General features: G+C 41.3%; 2 protein-coding genes across 3 annotated transcripts in view; one reads left to right on the top strand and one right to left on the bottom strand.

Moving 5' to 3' along the window:
• cep89 (centrosomal protein 89) overlaps positions 1–25,841 on the bottom strand; it is a 58,023-nt gene that overhangs the window by 10,950 nt on the left and 21,232 nt on the right. For both annotated transcript variants that reach the window (XM_085437751.1, XM_085437828.1), the window contains one exon: positions 1,231–1,379. In XM_085437751.1, coding sequence (XP_085293877.1) covers positions 1,231–1,379 — 149 coding nt within the window. The remainder of the gene's footprint in view (positions 1–1,230; positions 1,380–25,841) is intronic.
• Positions 1,300–24,524, top strand: LOC146718230 (E3 ubiquitin-protein ligase RNF182). Its single transcript, XM_085438051.1, has 2 exons — positions 1,300–1,519; positions 21,767–24,524. Exons 1-2 carry the CDS (start codon positions 1,456–1,458, stop codon positions 22,510–22,512), a joined length of 810 nt encoding a protein of 269 aa, XP_085294177.1. The 5' UTR covers positions 1,300–1,455; the 3' UTR covers positions 22,513–24,524.

Below are 25,841 nucleotides of genomic sequence, written 5' to 3'. Positions count from 1 at the left end.
TGTAGGAATTGCCCAATGTGGATCTGTGGACAAGGAATGTCTCAGTTATGGGTAATGACTTTTTTTTTTTGAATGGAATACTTTTAATTGTGGACAGACCTACTGTCTGCACAAACATGCATGAGGAGACATGGCTGGCCCATAAAATTATGGCTACATTATGGAAGCAGAAGAGTCAACAGTGAGGTAATGAACCTAGCAGAATGAAGCCTGGTTACAACCGTTTATTGTCTTGAGTGGAAGAAGCACAGACAATTGAGTAATATAACTGGGTGTTCAATGCAGCGTCACCTATTCACATTGTAACATTATGTACACACCCCCAGAACAAAAAGCTATACAATAAATCAGTATTGCACTAAACAGTGTTTGCATCTTGCTCCATTTCCACACGTCAGTGTTTTTTCAGTGTACTGATAAGCCCTATTGCGACTTAAGAAATGATATTGCTTCTTTTCTTCAAATTTTCATGTGAATATTGTGTATGTCTGTGCTGTTATTCAGTGCTTTCTAATAAACGATTAAGATGTTTGATCTCGCACGACTGAGCGAATACAGATTTTGACTCGATTAATAACAGGGACACAGGGCCCGATGGGCGTCGTCACCACCTCACACACACACCGTCACTGCCTCTGCTCTTCGTGTTGCTGCCATTTCACAGATCGGGAGGGCTGACACACACACACACACACACACACACCATGAAACTTTACCAAAAAAAGAAAATAAAGTGGTCTCTGACAACTCTATCAACATATAAAAAGAAATATTCTAAATACTTTTGGCATCTTCAGTTTAATAATTTAGGACTGAGTTAGGAGGAATATGTATTGAACAAAGAATTTCACAGTTGAGGAATAAACCTGTTGATGTAACTGCTAAATAAACTCAAAGAAAACCTTTCACATTTCTGTATGGCAATTCCTTCTTTTTTATAGCCTAGGCTACGTGAATACTTGAAAAACTTAAAAGTGATCTGTTTGCCTACACACGTCTTCTCCTTCTGCCTCTACGAGCACCTGCACACACACTTATGCCTCTCCCTGTCTTCACTCTTTTTTCCAAACCACGGATACACACAAATCATCTTTTCCTCCTCCTCGTCCTCCTCCTTCTCCTCCCATTCATGCCTTCTCTCCCTTTCCTCCTCCCTTTTCCTGCCCTTTTGCCTTCTAACATTTCTCCTCCTCCTCCCCCCCCTCTCCCTTCTCCTCACACCCCTCCTACCGTTTGGACTGCAGCAGTTTCTCCTCTGCCTCCTGTCTTTCTCTCAGCAGCGTCTGCAGGTGAAGGATCTCCGTCTGGTAAGACACTGTCCTCCCCTCCACCGCCTCCTCCAACGCTGCCAGTCTGGTTGACGCCTGGCTCCGGTACACCTGCACATACACATTAGCAGCACACAGACACGGAGGAATGAGATGTGGAGTGTTGCTATGAGAGGGGTGGATTTACATGAAGGACAGCGCAGCAGAAACAAGTGGAGTGGAGGAGGGGGAGTCTCACACACTGGGACAAGGTGAGAAACAACAACAACAGCACACAAACACAAACATGCACACACACAGATCAGTAGATTTTGTGGAAAGGATGGTGTGAATCCCTCTGTATTTCTTCTGCATGTGGTGTTTATTTGTCTGGTGGGCGTGTACTTGTCTTTGTGTCTGTGTATGTCTGTGTCCAGGAAATAGCAGTTTGTTATAAAGTTATACTTCAGTCATTGTGTCTACAGATGAGCAGCTGTTAGGCTGCTGACAGTTCATAACAACTGCTCGTAGTGCAGCACACACACTTCTACAAGTGGAAACAGGTGAGGGTTTTTTTGTTTTTTTTTTTACTGTGCCCTGCTTTACTTCTGATAAAGTCAAGTAACAATCTACAAAAACTAGACTATAAGAAAAACTGTGTGGCAGAGAAAAATACAGATGCACAAAAAGACACAATGACAGTAGCTATAACACATGCTGCTGTTCTGGGCACTGCAGTCAGAGACAACTTAGAACTGAGGAAAACAAGGTCTGAATAAGGACAGATAGTGTGTGTGTGGGGGTAGTAGCCATCTCTCAGCCTGTGTATTTGTGTGCGTGTGCAGTGGGAAAATTACAATGTCTGCCTCGGAAAGAGTAAAACGAACATGCTTTTTTTTACTCTTTTACTTTACGGATTAATTGCTTACTAAATAACTGGCTTCCCTGTATTTTATTATACGACATTCTTCACAGAGGCAGCTAGGCAAACTGCTTAATGTTTGAATACTGACGATGAATTTGATGCTCGTTTTTCTATCCACAAGGCTATGTCCCACCGTTTCCTTTCAAATCTAGCAATTACGATACCCGATTAGAAGACTGTTGGGTTATAATTATCCAAACATGAGGCATTCACCCAAATTATGTTTTGACCCTCACTGCTCCTGGTTATTGTAGACTGAGGCAGAAGTGAAAACTCCTTCAAATAAAGCCTCTCTTCAAATATTTTCAGAGAAGCAACACCAGATGTTAAATGCTTTTTCCTTAGGCTAACTGTGGTCTTGTCACAGCAAAAGTATGAATGAACCACCTGTTAAATAAGTGTTGGAATTACATGGACAGCTTTGCTTCCTCTGTGACCTCAAAGCAATAATTTCTATAATTTTATATGCATGTGGCATACAGTTTTATCATTTCCAAGAAATTTAAATTGAGAAACGATTTTTTGCTCCAGCTAAAAAATGTCCTGACAGATAAATAGGTGAAGCAATGTGATTCTTTTTTATTAAATGTGACTAATAATCCCACTATTTATTTTAACCAATTATGAGTTCATACTACATTATGACCAGAGCTTAAATCTGTGACAAAACAAACAAGAAATTAAAATAAAATTAACAGAAATCAACAGCTTGCTGTGACATGATTATTGGCCGTGTTAATTATGTACCTATAACACATATGTGAACTAGTACTATACCTTATCATACTGCCTGTGATAATTCCAATATTGATTTTTATTTGGCATATAGCGTCATATCACAACATCAGTGATAAAGTGATGCTATGCATTTCCATTTGCTAGCATATACAACAACGATTCAAGCCCAGACATGTCTGAGAACGAGGGCAGCGTGTCAGCCTCCAGTTACCACCAACAAAGCACAGTACTTTGCAAAATATGCAAGAAAACTATTTTCTCTAAAAGTGGAAATAAAAAACATGTTTCACTGTTTATTGATGTGGTTACACGGTGTGAAAGTAGAGCTTTAAGCAGCTGGTTAAATGCTTGAACCAACAAGATACAGCATTGTGAGCACAAGATAGGATTCAATTTCAAGATTCAATTTCATTTTTTTTTTAATATGACACAGTGGTGCAGGCTCTTTCAAAGCAAATCACTACCTAGGCTACCTTGTGCTTACATTTGACTTGCACTCTGTTAGATGTCAAATGTGTAATATTATGCCGCCACTATTTCACTATAATTCCGGGTGGAAATAAATTCAGACTTTGAATTAAGTAGTCTGCCATTAGTGACAGACTACTACTACGGAAAACGAAGCCCTTTGTTTTGTTTGTACTAAGAAACGCTGCTGCCTGTGAGCTGCACATATTGTTCAGTATTTATTTTTTCATTTATTTATGATATTATCATCGATAATATTGGGACATAATTTCAAGGCTATATTGTCTACTCCTAAAGTGCCCATTATAGCAGTTGCATGCCAACAGTAACATCACCATAGCTCTGTACCATTTGTACCAGCAACATACAAGAAAATGAAAACCTTCAATAGCATATTATATGTATAGAAAAATGTATACATATATAACATTATCTTGAACATGAACTGAAATAATTCCCTGCATCAGAGTTAACATGACATATACATATATTTTTCATGTTTACAAAAAAGATTATCCAGCATTCTACACTGAAATGGACACATTTCAGTGTAGAAATGTGTAGAAATGGACACATTTCTACACTGAAATGTGTCCATTTCTACACATTTCTACACATTTCTAGAAATGGACATTCTATTTAGTTTTATGGATGTACACTGGCAACATTAAACCAAATATAAGCTTTTATATTTTCTCTGATCATACAGTTGACACAATTCTCATCAGAAGTCTGTCATACTATACTGCTAGTAGAACCAAAATATATATCTTTTGATTTACAACTTGAATCTTAGGACAAATCATGACTTATTGAATTGAAGACATTTTTGCCTTACCAAGATAAACATGTTATAATCCATCCATCCAGCCAGCCGTTTTCTTCAGCGATTCCAATTCAAGGTTGTTATAAAACCAAATCTAAATCATTTTGGTTTTCTTATTAAGATTGGTTCACTATGATAAGTCAGCCATAATTACACTGTGACAACAATAATCATTTATTGTGGGATACCAGCCTTGGTGTTTCAATGCGAGACAGTTATGTTCAGATGACAGCAACTCTTGCACATTAAATATTTGCACTTTTGGGTTCATTTTTCTCTTTGGCATGCACACAATGGTAGTTTTAAGGAATACATATATTTAGTGCATTATCTGCAGAGCAACTCTAAAGATTCACAGGTGTTTTTCACTCAAACAGCTTCAATGTATCTGTTAGCCTTGCTATCTGCAAGATGCACTGAAAAGGCTGCTCTGATTCTATAAAGGTGTGTATACAAGAGGCCACAGATTGCAAATAGCGTGATAGCAAGACAGAGAACATGCTGCAAGAAATGTATCTGACTGATTAAACGTAGGACCAGTTTTATTTACTAACACCTTATAAGCAAAGAGAGTGAGTTTTAAGTGCAGTCTATGTGTGTGGCTGTGATTGTGTTTTTTGTAATAGCAAGAGAAAGAAAAAGAACAATGTAAGAATGACTAACAGTGCTATGGAATATACAACCACAGAGATGAAGCATAATTAATAATAACAATCTAAATGTAGCTAAAACAAAATAAATGAAGATTATTACATATGTGTAGCCTGTCTGTTCAATTTTACACAGGCTTCATCTGTAATATAACCATAGGCCACATCTCCCACTTAATCCAACAAAGGTGACTGCTCTCTGGAGGAGAGCATCTATGTGGTTATTAGGGGGTAGCATATGTCACCATCCGCCACCCTGTAGTTGTGTGATGTATTTAATGCTCTGACAAAGGGACAGCCTGTTTTGCTTTACTTCTCATGGACCAGGAATGACAAATTCTAAAAAAAAAAAAAAAAAAAAAATAGGATTCTCCTTACAAAAATACTCATAAAAAACAATTCTTCTCTTAATGTCTTGAAAACCACACAGAACCTAATTAAACCCCAATGAAAAACAACCAATAAACGAGCTGACTTAAGATGCATTGACTAAAACTGTCATTATGTCCTAAGACAACCAAAATAAATAACATAACACCATTTTTAATGCATTCTTGTATTGGTCTTAGTTTATAAAAGAAAATAGAAAAACAAAGGAGTGGAGTCCATGGGGTATAATAGTGCACACTCAGAGAGAAGTCAAACACATGCAAACATGTTTGATAAAAAGCAGAACATGCCAGAAATATTCAAGATGTATTTAACAAATGTTGAAAGCACAAAAGCAGCAGGGCACCGACCTTCACTCAGCAGGGTGGCTCCAAAGCCCCACCTGACAAGCAGAATCTAAATATTAATCTGAAACTTATCTGACGCCTGTCTTGCCTCCTCACATGCTGGCCGCTTAACCATTTAGGAGTCTCAACCTTGAATATGGCCTCTGTCTCTGCCCAGCTGGCATGCTAATTCCCAGCTGAGCTCAGTGATGAATGGAATCGGTATTATATGTTGTCAAATCAAAATGTCTCCAACTCTCCAGGGAGTCAGCCATCAGCCCAGCTGAACTGGTGACATTTAGCCCTCACAACAAGCTGAGCTGAGCAACACAAAGCCAATATAGCCCCCATTCTAGCTGCATCCCAGGGGCTGCTGACCTTCTCCACACAGTAACAACAAAAATACAAAATAAATCCAGTATATTTTCTTCGCATAAGTATAATTTAAGACAGATTAGAGTTGGAGTAAGGGTGGTTTGGGCTAGCAAATGATTTATTTTATTACCATTCTGACATTGAGAAAGAAATGGATTAACTCCTGAAAATCTCAAAAGAATGTATTAATTGAAGGTATGGTATAAAGAGCTCTACTCTGCAGAAGGACTTTTGCATAACAATACTTTAACCCCACATTAAATTACAACAAACAGCCCCAACATGAATATGAATTACATCAACTGTTATTGTAACTTGGTGTGTAAGATCAGATCACTGAGTGTCCACTTTAATCAGTCTAATAACATGTTGTCGGGTCAATGTGGTCAGGTGTTCTTCCATTTTGAAATAACCTATTTTGCTGCTGAGTCAGGAGCGCATCCCATATAGCTGGATACTGCTGATCAGCATGACCAATGGACAGTCAGACATTTCCCGCAGGAGATGGTCACAGAGGGGTTGAAGGAATAGCACAATGATCATGGAGCACATTGTGCAGAATGCAGAGAACGAGATTCGATTTGCTATCACTCTGAGCCTTGTTTGCAAGCTAGACTACTTTGTTTCTGTAAGAAGAGGACAGAAGCTGCTGTTAAATGGTGTGCTTAGCGATCATGCTTGAAATTACTAAATATACTTTTCAGCTCAGGTTAAACAACTTTTCATGTGAGTTTGAAAACATTAACTTCCAGCTTGAGCAGCCAAGGCTATGTACAGATTCTCTAGAATGCCCATCACTAGTTGTTTTGTTTGTACCCATTAAAAACTAGCTAAAGTTCATCCTTTTAGTCTTACCACCTGCTCAAAGCCAACCATGTATCTGCGCTGCCATATTTCCATGTGTGCACAGGGAAATGTGGGAAGGTCTCAGGAAAGAACCATACTGCCAAATATATTTTAATATACATAAACGTTGATGGAAATAGTTTTCCTTTGACTATAGTGGTCTTGACTGAACTATATTGACAGTACAGGCCTCATTGTATGAACTTTTTTCAGTCGCTCTTTGCTGGAGGGATGGTGCTGCTCTATGTAATGCAAGAAAACCTTCTCTTTAAAATACCCCAAAGGATTTTTGCACTGGATTAGTAGGGAAACATCTAGACTATATTTGTCTTTAGACATTCTTGTGCAATAGTGCTTTGGATTGTTATCCCTCTTCAGTCAGATTTCTGTAGACTGGTAGCATTTAATTATATTTACAGGCCTCCATGGTGTGAAAAGCCCCAACACCTTTGGTATTGCAGCTCTAAATCATCGCACTATGCTGCCTTGGTACATAACATTCACCATCACAACAAACATGCTGGACCCCATCTGAGCCAAGCAAATTTATGCTGGTCTCATCTGACCATAGAATCATTTTGCAATGTTCATCAGATTCAGAGCAAGGTTTATTCCTGGGATGCCAGCCATAAAGGGTGACCTTACACAATGTCCTTGCACTGCTTTAACCTCCACAGAAACTCAGATTACCATTGATAACCACTTTGTGAAGTAGTTCCAGTGAACCACAGAGCACTGGATAAATAACTATATAAACATAAATATATAAAAATACAAATATACAAACATATAGTTGTTAGGAGCTTTATAGTTTTTAAAATTTCTTTACAACTACACTGATTGTTTTTCATTTGTGGATTTAAAATTCTGATGGTAAATACCAATTGCCACATCAAACCTACATGAAAACAGGATGAATACGCAAACACCACATGTAAACGTAAACTTGCCCAGGTAAAACCTAGGCCATCACCTTAAAATGAATATTATTGAATAGTTTCTACTTTTTGGCAACTATGGCTGACTCGGAAACTGGACTACAGGACAGAATGACAAACCCTAGGAGTCAAAATGTTGTCATGTGCAGCAGATTACAACCCAAATACAAGGCATACCGAGACAAAGTTCAAAAACAAAAACAGAGTGAGAAGTTTATTTGGTTTAGGGTTAAATGCAAAAAAAAAAAAAAGAGGGGGGGGGGGGGGGGGAGGAAATCTAAAAAAATTCAAGAAGCCCAGAAAGAACACACAACAACACTGACTACAGATGTGAAACGTGACTGACTACACACAGACATAAGACCCTAACATCCGTAAACTCTATGAAGAAAGACACAGGTGTAAAGCCTAGGAAAAGGAACACATTGAGTTATACTGACCAGGATACTAAAGCAAAAAAACAACAACAAAAAAAAGATATAAAGGAAGATGAAACTCAAATATGAACACTAAACAAACTAAGAACCAAATGGAACATCAAACAATAAACGGGAATTAAAAGTAGGTCAAGGACCGAGGACCAGACACTGTGCTGACTTCTTCCAGTGAAATGTATTTGTTGTCACAAAGGTTGTGTCCAAATGCTGCGCTATGATAAAATGCTATTGGGGCTAAACTTCCCTGGACGGCTAAATTATTTTTACTTTCCCTTTTAAAAATCGTATAATAGCATGAACCAGAGGCCAGAGGCCAGAAGTCTGTTAATATTATCTAGTAAAGTACTCACTGTGACAGTTCTGTTATCAGGAATAAAACTGTTCAAACCTAAATGCTAATGGTAATGCTCATACAATAATCCACAGTAGACTTACAGAGCTGTTCTCCAAATCAGTTGCTTGACTTCATTCTGAAGCATAAATCCCGTTTTTCTCTCTTCAGTAACTGTGAGAGATGCCACATGTGTGATATGTTTAAATGTGCCACCATGCAGTTTCCTGTAGTTTCATACATACAGCATACAACTTGTGGAAGACATCATGCCTCGTCCCTGTACCAAAGACGCCTCGTCCCAGTGGCCCCCAGGATTACAGGCCCGTGGCACTGACCTCCCACATCATGAAGACCCTGGAAAGGCTCATCCTGGACCAGCTGCGACCCATAGTAAGACCACATCTGGATCCCCTTCAGTTCGCTTATCAGCCTCGTCTCGGAACAGGACGCCATCATCTACCTGCTCAATCGTGTCTACACCCATCTGGACCAGCCGGCGAGCACTGTGAGGGTCATGTTTTTTGACTTTTCCAGTGCTTTCAACACCATCAGGCCGACCCTCCTGGGTGATAAGTTAGCAGCGATGCAGGTGGATGCTTCTCTGGTGTCCTGGATTGTTGATTACCTGACAGGAAGACCACAATATGTACGTCTCCCACAGTGTGTGTCTGACAAGGTGATTAGCAACACAGGGGCACCACAGGGGACTGTCCTCTCCCCCTTCCTCTTCACCCTCTACACCACAGACTTCAGCCACTGCACAGAGACATGCCATCTTCAGAAGTTTTCTGATGACTCTGCGGTGGTTGGATGCATCAGCAGGGATGATGAGACAGAGTACCGGGCTGTGGTCGACTCCTTTGTCACGTGGTGTGAGCAGAATCATCTGCAGCTCAACGTGGCAAAGACCAAGGAACTGATCGTGGACTTCAGGAAGACCAGGAAACACTTGACCCCTGTTTCAATCCAGGGGGTCAGTGTTGACATTGTGGAGGACTATAAATACCTTTGAGTACACATTGACAATAAACTGGACTGGGCTAAAAACACCACAGCACTTTACAGGAAGGGCCAGAGTCGTCTCTATTTTTTGAGGCGACTGAGGTCCTTCAACATCTGCCAGAAAATGCTGAGGATTTTCTATGAGTCTGTGGTGGCCAGTGCGATCCTCTATGCTGTTGCATGCTGGGGGAGCAGGCTGAGGGTCGCAGATGCCAACAGACTTAATAAACTGATCCGTAAGGCCAGCAATGTTGTGGGGATGGAGCTGGACTCCCTCAAGGTGGTGTCGGAGAGGCGGATGCTGTCCAAGATAAAGACAATGTTGGATAACACCTCCCACCCACTCCATGACATGTTGGTCAGCCACAGGAGCACGTTCAGTGAGAGACTGAGATTACCGAAAAGCACCACTGAACGACACAGGAAATCATTCCTGCCTGTGGCCATCTCCCTGTACAATGCATCCACTTAACACACTGTTTGCTGCTACAACAACACATGTTTCTTTTCCAACTATTTATTTATAAGTGACTTATGTATGTATGTATGTATGTATGTATGTATGTATGTATGTATGTATGTATTGTACTATTCTTAGTTAGCGTATTGTCTGTCTTGTCTTAATGTTGGTTTAAAATGGAGCACTGTAACAAAAAAGAATTTCCCCCAGGGATCAATAAAGTATTCTGATTCTGATTTAGTAACTTCAGTTTTTTGAAAACTTTGTAACCAGCTTCCCTGTGTTTTGTTAAATCCCTGTTTACTCATTTTTGTTAGTACTATCTGAGGTACAGATTATAGCATAAGTGGGTGTTCTTCTCTACAGTTACACTCTCCTGTGTAACTGCACAAGATGGCAGTGAGCTTGGAGACTTAAGCCACATTCCCATCCATACATAATTGCTGCTTATGATGAAATACACTTTGACAACTGTTCCTAACAGAATACTGTTTGTGCCAGATGTCTTATTTAAAAGACACAATTTTGTCATTGCCTCAGCTGCATATAAAAGAAAATGCCTGAATGCCAGTTTAAATAACTTTAAATAAATAGCTGTAAAACGTTATGTAAAATGGTTTGTAGTAGTGCTACTATGTTTGTCTGGTTGCATAATTGTTTCTGTATTCATTAGACTCAATCAGGTATTTATATGGTGGTTGCTGATTTAATGGTTGAACAAATGCCTAAATATTGTGCATTTTCAAATGTGTCATATAGGAGTACAACATATGTGACTAAATGAACATGCAGTTAAATATGTGCCCAATATTGACACCAAGCACACAAGCAGTAATGATAATTTATCAGTATTTAAGAACTCCCAAGAAGAGAAAATCTTCAAAAGTACCTTATTAGAATTGACTAGAATCACTAGACTATATTGTATGTATAAAGCTGTGGTACAATTTATTACCACAGGCACACATAGAACTGTTAATGCTTTTTAAACAATCTAGTTTTTAAAAAAAATCAAAGAAAGTTTGCCTTTCTTTGTTTTTCCACACCTAATTGTTATAAACAAGCATGAAAGCTCTGGCAGCAGCATGGCCATAATCCTTTGGATCAATGGCATAATTCAGACAAGCATCACCAAGCGGATATTCTGACAACAAAGGTCAAAGCTATCATCAACAATCCACAGTGAAATGAAGAAGGTAGGGGACAGGAGAATAATGACACAGGAAGGTGAGGGCAAATGGTCCACTTGCTGTAAACTAAGGGAGTATCAGAAGCCACTGGACAAAATTTCTGTCATGAATCGCCGTGCGGCAGGCAGGAGTAGGACCCAAAATGCAGGACTCACAGGCACGAGGGAATGAACTCAAAACTCAGCTTTATTCGCTGGCAGAACAAATATACAAACTAAACTAAACTAAACTAAACTGGGAAACCACAAACTAAGAACTCACAGAGAGACACAGGGAGATCCACACACGGCATGAGGGACGACGTCACACTGAACAGAGGGAGACGCAGACAGAAATACACAGAGGGTTAACGAGGAAAGTGGGAACACACGGGGAACACAGGAAGTACAGGAGGAGAGAGAGCACGAGTAGAACACCAACGTAACAGGCAGGGGAGACACGGAATAAACACGAAAGGGGACGAGGGCTCATAAATACATAGAGGGCACACAGGGGGAAGAGAGAGCACGGGGAGAACTTAGACATAATGGGCAGGGGAAGCATGGAATAAAACATAAGGAGAGACGAGGGCTCACAGATACACAGAGGGGCACACAGGGAGACATGAAGGGCAAGGGATCAAAACTAGAAGCCATAGAATAAATCACACACAAGTACAATAATACGAAAAATCACAAAGAACTAAAAACGCTGGGTCAGGAGACCCAGGACCGTGACAGTACCCCCCCCTCAAGGGCTGGCTCCAGACAGCCCAAACACAGAAAAACAAAACCAAACAGAAAACAACCCAGGGCGGGCGGCGGGGGCCCAGGACGGAGGGCTCGGAACAGAAAACAAAAGAAGAGCACAGCAAACACCGGAGCCCAAGAAAATAACCCAAACACAGAGCAGTTCAGGGGGCCGACCATGCGCAAGGCAACGGCGGAGACGTGGAAACAGTTCAGGAGGCCGGCCGTGCGCAAGGCAACGGCGGCGACGTGGAAACAGTTCAGGAGGCCGGCCGTGCGCAAGGCAACGGCGGCGGTGAAGGAGACGACGGAGCAGTTCAGGAGGCCGACCGCGCGGGAGGCGGCGGCGACGATGACAGCGCTGGTCCGGGGGCCGACCGTGCGGAAGGCGACAGCGGCCACCCAGGAGAAGAGGGTCCGGGGGCCGGCCGCGCGGAAGGCAGCGGCGGCGGCCCTCCAGTGTCAGGCGTACTGGCCGAGGCCCGGTGGGCACAGGACCAGTCGAGACGGGACCAGTCAAGGCGGGACCAGGCGAAGCACAGGCTGAGGCTGCAGCAGACGAAGGCTCTGAGGAGGCTGCAGCAGACGAAGGCTCTGAGGCCGGGCCAGACGAGGACGAAGACTCTGAGGCTGGCCCAGGCGATGACGAAGCGGTCGCAGATGGCGGCTGGACAGGCTCCTCGGGCCCTCCAGCTGATGCGGCGTGAGGCTGGACAGGCCCCTCGGACCCTCCAGCGGAGACGAGGAGGCTGAACGGGCCCCTCGGACCCTCCAGCGGAGACGAGGAGGCTGAACGGGCCCCTCGGACCCTCCAGCGGAGACGAGGAGGCTGAACGGGCCCCTCGGACCCTCCAGCGGAGACGAGGAGGTGCTGGCCGGGCTCACTGGAACCCCCAGCGGACAAGGTAGATGGCGGCGTGGGAGCCACGGAGTCCTGGATGAGCTCATCCGAGCTTCCAGCAGGAGCTGATGTAGAGCCAGAGAGGTTTGGGACCCCTGGCTGAATGTTAAGCCGAACAGAAGACCGTATTGCTATCGGGGACTGGGCCAATGGTTCAGGTGCGACCTGAGCTGCTGGACACACGGGGACCTGAGCTGCTGGACACACGGGGACCTGAGCTGCTGGACACACGGGGACCTGAGCTGCTAACGGTGGAGAAGTAAATGACTGCACAGGGGACTGAACTGATGTCTGTAGTAACGGTGGTGGTGAGAGTGGAGTAGGTGGTGGAGTTAATGACTTCACAGGGGAATGAACTAGAGGTAGTGATGGTTGTGGTGCTGGTGGTTGAGTGGGTGACTGTGCTAAAGGGGACTGCACTGGGGACGACACTGGGGGGGACACTGGGGGGGACACTGGGGGGGACACTGGGGGGGACACTGGAGACTGCACTGAGGGTGGCTGCGAGGGAGCTAACTGAGCTGTGAAGGGCTGCGAGGGAGCTAACTGAGCTGTGAAGGGCTGCGAGGGAGCTAACTGAGCTGTGAAGGGCTGCGAGGGAGCTAACTGAGCTGTCGATAAGGCTGATGATTCCTCTACCAACTGAGCTATTGACTGGGCTAAGGATTGAAATAAGGTTTGTAGTAAGTCAGGCTGTGGATGTGACTGTGCTATGGGAAGCGAGGCTGAATGTGGTGGAGGTGGCGACTGAGCTTCGGGCCGGGCGGCTAACAGAGCTTCGGGCCGGGCGGCTAACAGAGCTTCGGGCCGGGCGGCTAACAGAGCTTCGGGCCGGGCGGCTAACAGAGCTTCGGGCCGGGCGGCTAACAGAGCTTCGGGCCGGGCGGCTAACAGAGCTTGGGGCGAAAATGGTGGTGGTGGAGTTGGTGTCTGGGCTACAGGCGGCTTCTGAGCAGGAAACACAGGACACTGAGCTACAGGTGGCTGCTGAGCAGGTGACACTGGAGACTGAGCTACAGACGGCTGCTGAGCAGGGGACTGAGCTGAAAGCGGACGGGCAGCTGACTGAATAAACATAGCTCCAGAATAAACAGTTCCAGATGAAACAGTCTTAACTCCTGGGTCCGAAGGAGCATCAGAAGCACAGTCTTTTGAACCAAAGTGGAAACGATCGCTCTCAAAATAAATACTGTCATTTTCTGGAACAGGAGGAACAGAAGATCTAGAGTTCATGAAGCCGACGTTAGCGGCCTTGGGGGAAACGGTACGTTTATCCCTCGACACAGAAGGCGAATGTAGGGGGACTTTGTCACTCACCCTAGGCGGTTGGTCGAGAAGAGTCCCAGGCTCCTGCTGTGAAGTGGAAACGCTGGGTGAGTCGGGCGGCACGATAATAATCCCTAACATCTTGTAGAAGGCTTGTGCAGGCGTGAGCTGATTGCTTGCAGGCTCGTAGTAATCCTCCCGGGACCGGCTGGAGCGTTTTCTGCGAGACCTGGGCGTCCGCGGAGAGGAAGCAGGTGAGTGGACCGAAGGGTAAGCAGCTAGTGAGGAGCGGCAGCACGGAGGCCCTCCAAGCGCTAGCCGAGTCCCGTCAAAACGGGAGCTGCGCTTCCACGGTGAGTCCGCTGGATCCATTACTGGTGACGTCGTACTGTCATGAATCGCCGTGCGGCAGGCAGGAGTAGGACCCAAAATGCAGGACTCACAGGCACGAGGGAATGAACTCAAAACTCAGCTTTATTCGCTGGCAGAACAAATATACAAACTAAACTAAACTGGGAAACCACAAACTAAGAACTCACAGAGAGACACAGGGAGATCCACACACGGCATGAGGGACGACGTCACACTGAACAGAGGGAGACGCAGACAGAAATACACAGAGGGTTAACGAGGGAAGTGGGAACACACGGGGAACACAGGAAGTACAGGAGGAGAGAGAGCACGAGTAGAACACCAACGTAACAGGCAGGGGAGACACGGAATAAACACGAAAGGGGACGAGGGCTCATAAATACATAGAGGGCACACAGGGGGAAGAGAGAGCACGGGGAGAACTTAGACATAATGGGCAGGGGAAGCATGGAATAAAACATAAGGAGAGACGAGGGCTCACAGATACACAGAGGGGCACACAGGGAGACATGAAGGGCAAGGGATCAAAACTAGAAGCCATAGAATAAATCACACACAAGTACAATAATACGAAAAATCACAAAGAACTAAAAACGCTGGGTCAGGAGACCCAGGACCGTGACAATTTCTGTGTCCAGCAGCAGACTTTAGGAAAGCAACATACATTAAAGTCTTTTTCGCACGATATCTTACACATCCTGCAAGTCTGTCTATGAAAAACTTGCTAAGTCTTTTACAGAATGTTTGGAATATGGCAAGAAACCTAAGGTAAAATCTGATGTCTTCAATGACATTGGACAAAGTCAGACTGTACATTAATTAAAACCCGAACTGGTAACCAAGAAGTACCTGCCAGTGAAAAACAAATGCAAATGGTGTTCTTAGTACAATTACATTTTTAATATGGTTGTCATATTCAAAATTTTTATATGCTTTTTATTTTCTATTTTAAATATAACATGGCTTTTCAAGATTTACAAAACAATTGCAGTATGTTTAATATACAATTACAACTTTTTTTTTTTGGAACACTAGTGCTATAAATGCAGGTAAACCGCGTTTGATCTGGTTTTGTCAGGATCTATACAAAGTATTGACCTGCATAACTCTGGGTGTGAAGGCGCAGGTCAAAGCGTCTGGAGCTCAGTATTTCAAAGATGTCTGTAGCTGTGATAACACAGCTTAGACTTTGCTTTTATCTTGCTGATTAAAGTCTTTTCCATTATGTCATGAAACGTGTTCCTCAAAGCATTTTATTTGCTATTAAAAAGATGGACTTGTTACTGGCTTGAAATCCCAGGATGAGCCACTAAACACCATGAATGCAGGATACAAAGGCAGGCGTGTTTATCAAGGTTATAAGAACACTTTGTTCGGCAAATGGGAGACAGAAAGTGGTCCAGTGTTTTAAAACCCAGTGTAATACTGAAAAAAACCATCTCTTCTCTGCACAAACAAAAAGACAAAAGAGGCTATAGTGTGCGTGTTGTTATGGGTCTCATGCTGAAATGACTGATTCTAGCATTTTTCTTGGTAAACCAAAATGGCTGTAATTTCTAGTGTGAAATTACCATCTGACTCAATAAGGGCCTAATTATTCAGTAAAAATGCGCCAGAACGGTAGACTGGCTCACACACAGTAACTAGTCCAACAGATGCTTAAATGTGAAGTCGACTTCAGTGTTAAGAAACCCAGTGCCTGCTGCTGTACATGTGAAGGCTAAAGACTTTTTGCTAGTAGCATAAAAGTCTGTCATTTTCATTTCTACTATTAACTAATAGTTCCCTTAACTTGAATAATGCTTTTGTTGCTCATTCACTATCCTTTTGTTTCTATTATCAATTGCATCTTTTAACCAGTGTGTATTAAAGGCTTTCTCTTTAGTTAAATGAATTCTAAGGGTTATAGGGCAGGCATACCCATTCAACAGTCTATAACAGTAAAAGGAACCCCATCAATGCTTGAAACCTGTATGAGTACATTTGTTTACTTTGGGCAACATATAAGGTTTTCAATGACAGTCATAATGTGCAAAAACATATCAAAAGTACCTGGGATTATATTCAATGTGTATCTTAGAATTTAATGTTTCCACTTTCTCTCACATGTTACGCTACCTCTTGAACTACACATTAAATAACATATGTTTATGAAGTGGTTAGTAACCTGGTCTACAACAACCTTTCTCAGGGACATATCAAAGCATGTTTCTGGGTAAACAGTAGCCTCCCTAATTATTACAAGACTATTTACAGTATCTCAAAATTCAGATATAAAGAGAGTGACTCTCCACAGTAAAGTGCAATTAGATCCCAGTGAATTAACTACTCAGTCACAATGACTAAGGTGTGATTTTTCTATATTTAGTCATGAAATTTAACTACTACAGTAGGCAAGAGTGGTTGATTTATTTTAGAGTGACACTATGGCTAAAAAGAAACTCTTTCTTTATTTTTGGAATCTCTTCAATATGGGCACTAATTTGTCCTGCTATCTAACCTCAAGTAACTAATCTTATCCAAAGGGTACCTTTTATTATTATTTTTTTTTACCATCACTCTGTTCACAGTGACTATTAACAACTAATAACGTCACCTGCTTGATAATTTTGCAACAGCATCCACATTATGAAGCAGTTTCTCATTAGGAGAGAGATCACAGTAGCATTTTCAACACGTGAAGCTGACTTTAGCCGGCAGTGTTTCTGTATTTGCAGCATGTATCAGAAGACATGCTTTCTGCATGGACTACAAAAAAATCTATGTCCTGTTTCTGTAAAAACTGAGACAAGTCTAATATCACCAGCTAAGCTCATAATTTATCTTTAATTGAATGCAATAACACATGCATACCGTGTCTTCTATTAGTTGAAAACAATACACTTGAAAAAAAGAGAATCTGACAGCACGTACAGAAAGAAAAAAAACCTGGCAGGTCTTGGACCAGAATAGATCAATGCAAATGTGTGTTGCTCCAGATGACAGCACCGCTGGATGGCTCTGGACAATTCATCTGGTTGGACTGCAAAGTGATGAGATATGCAATATTGCAAAGTGCAAGATGGTGATGAAGGCTGTGGTGATTAATAGCTTAGCACGTAAAGTAGGGATATTCTCCTTACAGACCAGGAACCTGACAACAACACACTCTGCAAATTCTTTCAATTAAACCACAGCTCAACCAACAAAAGCAATTTTTCCCCCCAGAAATGTTTAATATACATATTATGGTGGCTGTAAGTTCATATGGTAGATTTGAAAGTGTGGCATAAAGTATATCTCCAAAGTGGATACAAATTTCTGGCAGTAAACGGCCAGTTAATGCATAATGACAGGGAGTAGTGATAAAAAAGTACTAAGGTAGTACAATGATTGCAAAAGAAGAAAACACTGATGTGAATAATATCATTAATGTTTCAAGCATTGCAAAAGGTTAATGACTGTTAATGGTCTGTTAGGTCTTAGTAATACAGGCTTTGTGGGGAAAACAAATGAAAGTTTGTTTACAATGTAAGCTCTCTGGGATACTTAAAAAAATTATAACCCCAACTCTCAAATTCCTTTTGCAAACTGGGCTCTTTCATGAGTTATGAGCATCGATCCCCCTCTTTACAACCTTTTTTTTTGGGGGGGGGGGGGGGACTTTTGTGGAAAATCAGGCAGTTCTGCTTACATGATTGATCTAGCAAGAACATCTCCGTCTTTCTGACATCTTTCAGAAGGCTTTTTAACTCAACAGACAGGCTTAAATATTTAACAGTCAGTAAGTCACAGAGAGTACTATTGGGCAATTGCCAGTGCAAAATCCACCTATTCAATCTATATTTCATGGTCATGAATGAGTGAAAGACTGGCCATTCTTTATATAACACTTTCATGATGGGAGGGGGACTTGCTAATGTCCATATACAGAAGTAAAGTAAGCCGTATCAAGAGGAATGAACTTTGCCATGGCTCTCAAAAGCAATTTCTGAGGTTTTACTAAACCTTTCGTAACCTTTCTAAACCTCACTGATTTAATTTGAATTGAACTAAATAAACTTAGAGCTGAACAAAGACTGGACTACCATCTCCAGACACTGCTGTTTCCTATGCTAACTGCCACATTTAGAGAGAGCTACACATCTTTCATTCTGAATGATGGTGAAACAGTACTGATTAAACTGATTATATCCCATTGACTAGTTGGTATCTAATCAATTTTCACACACGCACTTTTGCAGGATATTGAGGTTAGAGTATTTTCCACAGTTATTCTTACAGTACATGTAAGAGGCAGCATGTTAAGTAACCAGCTTTACCTTGTCTTTCAGTTTACACATGTCACTACACAGAAAAAGTGTATTAAAATTCATCATATGAACCAACTATCTTTAGGGAAATGTAGCCATAATATAGGCTCCAAGAAGATGCTGCGCAAAAAATACAATACGCAGGAAGTACAGCGTGATCTGTGGTATTTTCAGGTGAGGGCACTACCTGTAATGGAGGGGCCCTCAAGGACAAATACCTATCAGAAGTAATGTCCCAGAGGACAATCTCAAGCACTTTTCTAAAAAGGACGAAAAATGTCAATGTGTTACTACACCTTATACAGCAACTGTGTCTGGCCTCAACATGCCATTTAAGTTGCGTGGCCGTAGCGCAAATCCTAGTGCCAAGAATTCAAGACTAAAAAACGTTGATTTTGTAAGAGAATGGATGTGTTTTCCACACAAGTAGCCTCATCGGAACCACTTTACTTTTGTATGCTAGAGGCAAGAGAAATATTCCCAAAACGTTAAATCTACTAGCTGAGCACTATGTGTCATAGCCTATAGCTAACTAAGAACAACATCTTTACATATTATTTGACATAACACAATGGGTGCATGAGTTTATGCACAGTATTAAGTATTAGGTCTGTTGATTTGGCTGCAGAGACAGTAGCTGCTCATTTGCTCCTTTGCTGTCAGTTGCTCTTGGCACAACTGACAGCAAAACAAACCTAAACTGTGGACTTCTGTGCACACACGCACACACACACAAGCAGTGCCATGCAGGCATATCCAAATACGACAGGAAAATTGAAAAAATTGAAAATTAGACGGTTAAAAGAGCTACTGATTATTTCTTCACCTGAAGAAAACTGAGTTTCATATTTCATTTTTTTCTCAAGGCTAAATTTCAAGAGAACAGAGCATAAAAGAATAATGCTGTTCTAAATCTGCAGAAGCAAGGGAAACCTATAAAAAAATCCCATGTCTGATATTGAGAATTTTCTACCTTATCCAGTTTTAATAAACAGAACATATACACAGTATGGATAAAATGATTTTGATATTTATTTGCTTCAGAAATGACAGACCTCCTGCTAAGTATTTAGTCTCTTTTGTATGATCGCACATATTTCTCAGCCCTCAGGGACATTCAAAGAAATCCACAGTGTGGTAGTTTTGCTAAAAAGAAGAAGTGTTTCAGGCTGTAGACGAGTTACCAGAAACCTCATCACGACTCGAATGTGTTTTGTAATATGCAAAAACAAATGTGACAGTAACAACTGGAGCTGATGTTCAGTAGTTTTTGTATCACAGCTCAATGTCTGTGGAATTAGATTACAACAGTCCTTCGGTATCATTTCCAGTTGCATCAGTATATGCTGAATTAACAACCAGAGCAATTGTCAGTAAGTTCCTTATCATGTCATGTTTGCATTGTTTTCAGGGCTTACAACCCATTTCCAAAAAAGGTTTGAATGGTGTGTATAATGTAAACAAGAGCAAAAGTCTCTGTTCTGGAAACCATTAAAAGCTCCCCAAATTATGAGTATATATATATATATTTTTTTTTTTTTAAATCTAAGCTTCAGTATTGGTCATCTTAATATTATAAAGAATTAAATACAGGGTCTGACTGATTTGCAAATCAGGGCATTATTTTTTTACCTACATTTTACACAATGTTACAACCCTTTTTTTCTTCGGAAAGGAGGGCCGTATGGATTGATGGATGGTTAAAAACGAGCTATCAATTTTGTTGGACACACACAGATTTAAATTTAAAATTAAAATTGTTTACAAATATGAACCATGAATCAGGAATATCTTGAAACATGATCAGGAACAGCAACAATGGAGTATGCAGCTACAAAGAGGGGTCCTCCTAAATGAAGGTCTGGAGCAAAGTCCATGTAGTGTGGGGTCTGAAGCCTTCCTCATATGTCTTCAGAGGGAATTTTTGTAGGTACATGACAATTATGACTAATATAGCTAGGTGTTGCTGTTAAATTTTTGTGGGGATGGAAATTGTAAGACTGTAAAACTTCTGTCTAGTATGACAGTAATGAAGCACCTTTAGGTAACTGCAAACATCCTGACATATAGGTAGACTGGTCAAAAATTTCAGCATATCCTAGCCAATAATGGCCATCATGTTCAGTAAACTAATAAATTCAAGTAATGATTAACTTGCTGGTTTTTGAATGTCCATGGTTGGCTGGGCCTTTCTGCCTGTTTTCCATGTGCCTTTGTGGGTTTCCTCTGCGTGATCTAGTTTTCTCCCACAGTCTAAAGACATGTATGTTAGGTGTCTTTGGTGATTCTAAACTGGATGTGAGGGTGATTGTGTGATTGTCTGTCTCTCTCTGGAAGCACTGTGATGAACTGATGACCTGGGTGTACCCTATACCCCTCCCTATGACAGCTGTGATAGGCATTATCCCCACCATGACCCTGCGCTCAATAAACGGTTACGAAAACGAATGCCCTGATGACTAACTCAGCAAACACATTTAATGCCCAATAAAAGAAATCAGTTTGTTCAGGGAGAACAATGAGAGTCTTTCAATGAATGACAATGCTCTACTATCCAATGCCCTAACTGAATAAATTAAATGCCAAGAAGAACTTTATATAATCCAATGGATAATGAATAAATACATTAAAAAATAATTTAAGTAACAATCAAACCTTTGGTTCAAGGGCTGGTCATTTATTTTAAGAACTGCATCAACACTAATGAATCAATGAAAAATGTTCAGGGAGCAGCTCCCTGTACCATCTCTCCCTGATTATCAATAGCACTACTGGCTCTTACTTTGCCACAAAAGGGCACTAGTATAATACCCTGATTCAACTCCCAAATCATAAATCTTTCATCACCAGAAGGTACACAAAGTCAAAGCAGTCAGAGAGGAGCTTTGACCTTTTCCTGCTGGGCAGAGAGATGCAAGACACTGTAGTGACAAACATGCTCTGGTTTTTTGTTCCTTCCTTCTTCCTTCTTCTTTTATTACTTCCTTTGCATACTAGTTAAAGTCACATGTGATGTTCTGTTTTTATTTCACCCTGTCTCTATATGTTTCCCTAGAACATGACTTGAAGATGAGCTGTCCTCAGACTGAGTTTGAGGAGAAGGAAAGTCCTCCTCCGGAGGAGTTAGAGTGTAAAATCTGTTATCAGCGTTACAATGTCCACCACCGGAAGCCTAAAATCCTGGACTGCCTTCACCGGGTCTGTGCCCGTTGTCTCGTTAAAATCCTGGATATTGCTGACAGTGCAGGCTGCATCTCCTGCCCCTTTTGCCGACACCAAACTGAGATCACTGAGCAGGAGATTTCAGCCCTGCCTGATGATGTTAACATCATGTCCCACTTGGTGATGCGAGACAAATCCTGGAATTCCGACCAAAACAGGGAGGTGGTCTTGACTCCAAAGAGTTTCTCCTCCTCCAGTCCATCTCGTGACTCATCCAACTGCCTGGTAATCACTATAATGGAGGTGCAGAGGGACTCACAACACTCTCCAAGCCAAAATGGCAGCTCAGATGTTTATGCTGAGCAAAGCCTGGACTCAGTATCTATAGGCTCTAATGGGCCAGCAGATCAGGATGCCTTGTCCAAGTTCTGTAATCATGTCCCACGCATCCTGGTCTGGCTTCTGGGTTTCTTATACTTTGGCTCACTTCCTCTTGGAATCTACTTGCTGGTGATTCAGAGAGTGACTCTGGGTATTGTATGCGTTAGCTTAGTACCATCAAGCCTGACAGTTTGCCTGGTCTATGGATTCTGCCAGTGCCTTTGTCAAGGCATGTGTGACTGCTCTTCCAGAGGATGATGGGATCCTGAAAACCGGTTGTCCTAGGATAGGAAAGAGTCAGCCTGTGGGAGTACAGGCCTCCAGGTAAAGATGATATCCTCTCCTGCACAGGCATAACAAGCTGAGCAGTCAGTCACCTTCATGCAAATAAAAGGCCAGTGAGACAAAATAAGTCAGTTTTCAGTGATGTGCTGTGCTTTTGTTAGACGTACTGCTTCAACGGAGATACCAGCTTGGTCAAGAGAAACAGAGCCAATGGCATGGTCTGTCAGCAGCCTATACCGACTTTTCTGTGATGCATTTTTGTGACCTTTATTTGTTATGTGTTGTGTGTTGACCTAGTCTAACATAGCATTTGACAACAAACCTTTAATCCTCGACTTGCATAAAAACAACACTGACAGGAGTCCTGTGCCCTCAATTATCAACATTGTTTCTGTACAAAAATCCGGGATGCAAACCTTTTTAAATTAAATTTGGGATTGTGTGAACTGACATGAATGTGAATACAGTTTTCAAAGCATTATAATGGTTTACAAGAAAGGTCTGTTTACTTACTCGTTTTTCAAACTCGTTTTAATTACTGCAATTGACAGCTGCCAACAACAAAAAGAAAAATAATTGGGTGTGATTTAGGTCGGTGGTTATCTATGGTTTATTATGAACTAGGCTGCTGATGAGCCTGCTGATCGTGCATTTTTGTTACAACAGTTTAATATCCTACTTGAAACACCGTTCCTCAAAGTGAGTGTGAAGGACAGGTCATAATGTGAGAACTGCAAACACAGTGACTTGACATTTTGTATGTTATCCATCTGGCTCGATTTTTCAGCCTTCCTCACTTTCGAAAAAAACTGTCTGCATGCAAAGCATGTTTTTTTGCCATGACAAAATACAAAACACCAATAAAAACCTGTGACATGGCCATAATTTAATTGTTACACAAGTAGCACACAGGCAGAGGTGTGACGAGGTTCTTGCTGTTAGTGAATATGCATTTCTGCACCTCTAGCTCTCACGTCATTCGGGCTACTGTGCAAGGAAACAGTGCATGTGAGGCATAAACTAGGCTCATACCTCAGGGTTTTTGATACTTCCTGTCAAACAACACATCCTCCATTCAGTTTGTCCTTTGGCTTTAGCAACTCTGCTATTCTTGATTTTTTGGTACAGGTAACGTGCTTGTTTTGCTCAAAGATACTAATGAGTGTCGTGGTAGAAGCCAAATTTGCACATGTGTTGCAACAGCTGTCTTAATTGTCTGCTGCATGTTTAAAAAAAGGCTCTTCTTACATGTACCACCAGGAAATACTGACTCAACAAATTGTGTTTTAATTCGGTTTTATAAAAATGAAAGAAAGAAAGAAAGAAAGAAAGTCCAGAATTTTAAATGCTATTTTTGATCAAGTCTTTTCCTTTGTGTTGCAGAAAGAAATTGCCCTTAAAGCTTTGTTTTGTTGTAGCAGAAATTTCTCTTCTGCGACACGTTTAATTGTATCCAGCAGTGCCTGACATTTCCAGAACCAGTTAAAATAGTTTTACCATTTAACTGCTTTATAGGGGCATTTCATTCTGTAAATCAAACTAAATCAAACAAAGTTCATGAGCAGGAGAGTATAGTATGACCTTTGTTGAATTTAAAAGTAGGCTTTATTTTAGTCTTCGGAGAACATTTAGAGTCTTTTCTGTTAAAATGTTGATAACTGAGGGGCCTAGAACTACTATTTTTCATATATCCAGTGACTGAAGTCGGGTAATGGTACATTTCATCAAATGCAGATGTAGCATTTACAATTCATTTGAGTGATAAACTTTTTCTCTGTTCTGTATGTCCTGATGATTTTCTGTCATTTGTGCTCTATATTTTTATTTCTTGGATTTCCTTTGTCAACTGCTCTATCTGTTGCTGTACATTTTATCTTTTATGATTTCCTGTATTTCTGCTTATGATACAGTGACTGCAGCTTAGCACTATGCTACCGAGTACAGACGCTACTAGGCAATTAAATAAATTGAACTATTTTCTTCTATAGGTTGCTCGTGTGCATACTTTCCCTCCTGCTACCTCCTGTCTGATTTTTGTGAAATTTTTCATAGGTAGTGTTTTTAAGCTTAGAGATACAAGATGCCGTCAAACCAATAAAATCATAAAGGCAAGAGATTATATGTGATTTCACAAAACACCGCTGTGTTCGTAGAAGTGGGATTTTTAATCTTTAGAAGATTTCTAGAGACTCTAAACTCAATTTTTGACATGATTATCTCCAAACCTTCCAAAGCTTGATGAGACTCAATATTACTGCCAGGTGTGAGGATAAGAAAAAAGGATAACAATTTAATTCTCTTTTGAATAATGGCAACTGAGAATTACTACTTTGACAAAGATCTTTCATTTTTTAGTGGCATACTATTGTGCAATATTATTTTCACCAAAGATACACAGTAAATATGCCACAATGAGCTTAGACTTGATGAGGAAAAATGATCTGAACAGACATAAGAAGAAGAAGCGATTCTTAGAAGAGATATTAGTTATGACAGATATCAGCAGCAGGTCAGAAAAGAGGAACAGAGTTATTATTTTTGCTCTATTTGGTAAGATCTGTTACAAAGACTTCGTGTCAGTCAAGTGTTTGTCCTGCTTGTTGTACAATACAACATCTAAAGGACCCTGCCTTTCATCTTCCTGAGTTGAGTGACAGCTTCCATTAAAAAAAACCCCAGTCTCCCTCCTTACATCTGAAAAGACAAATATGAAATTGGTCCACATATAGGACAGCCTTGAGTATGACAAACCTCTGTGTGGGTAATTCAATGAGCTCACTGTCATTATTTTCCTTAGCAACCGTTTCTCTTGCTTTGAAAATGGTACTAATTAGCATAGTCTGTGGTTTATGGTTTTCAGCTGTCAAACACAATTAGCCAAATTGACTCACTCAGGCCATTCTTGAACAGTAGGCACAAAGAAGGAGGGTCAAAGGTCAGCACACCAGGAGGGTAGAACAAATAAATATCCTATGTGATCCTATTATTTAGAGTAATAACTTCTGTAAATGTTCATATAAATGCGATGATGGGGGGGAAAGTGGAGGAGAATATTATAGAGTGGAGGAGAATATTAAAGCGGAAAAAAGTCATCCCACACTGACGTCAAGCAGCAGAATGGGTCAAACCTGTGACCTGGCTATATTTATACATGCACTCACTAAAATATTTAACATTTTCAGGTGTATCCAGGAGATGGAGGAGCATGAATTTTAATTACATATGAATAATGTAGTCACAATCTGTTTCTCTTTATAGCACACACTTAATGCACAATCCCTATTTTTTCAACTCATTAGGTG

This window comes from Copadichromis virginalis, linkage group LG1 (assembly GCF_057382275.1).
Source record: "Copadichromis virginalis isolate Kocher_CV1m ecotype Utaka linkage group LG1, C_Virginalis_male_GT1.1, whole genome shotgun sequence".
In the NCBI taxonomy this organism is placed as follows: domain Eukaryota; kingdom Metazoa; phylum Chordata; class Actinopteri; order Cichliformes; family Cichlidae; genus Copadichromis; species Copadichromis virginalis.
Note: the sequence above shows the minus strand (reverse complement) of the source record. Positions and strands in the feature narration are given on the sequence as shown.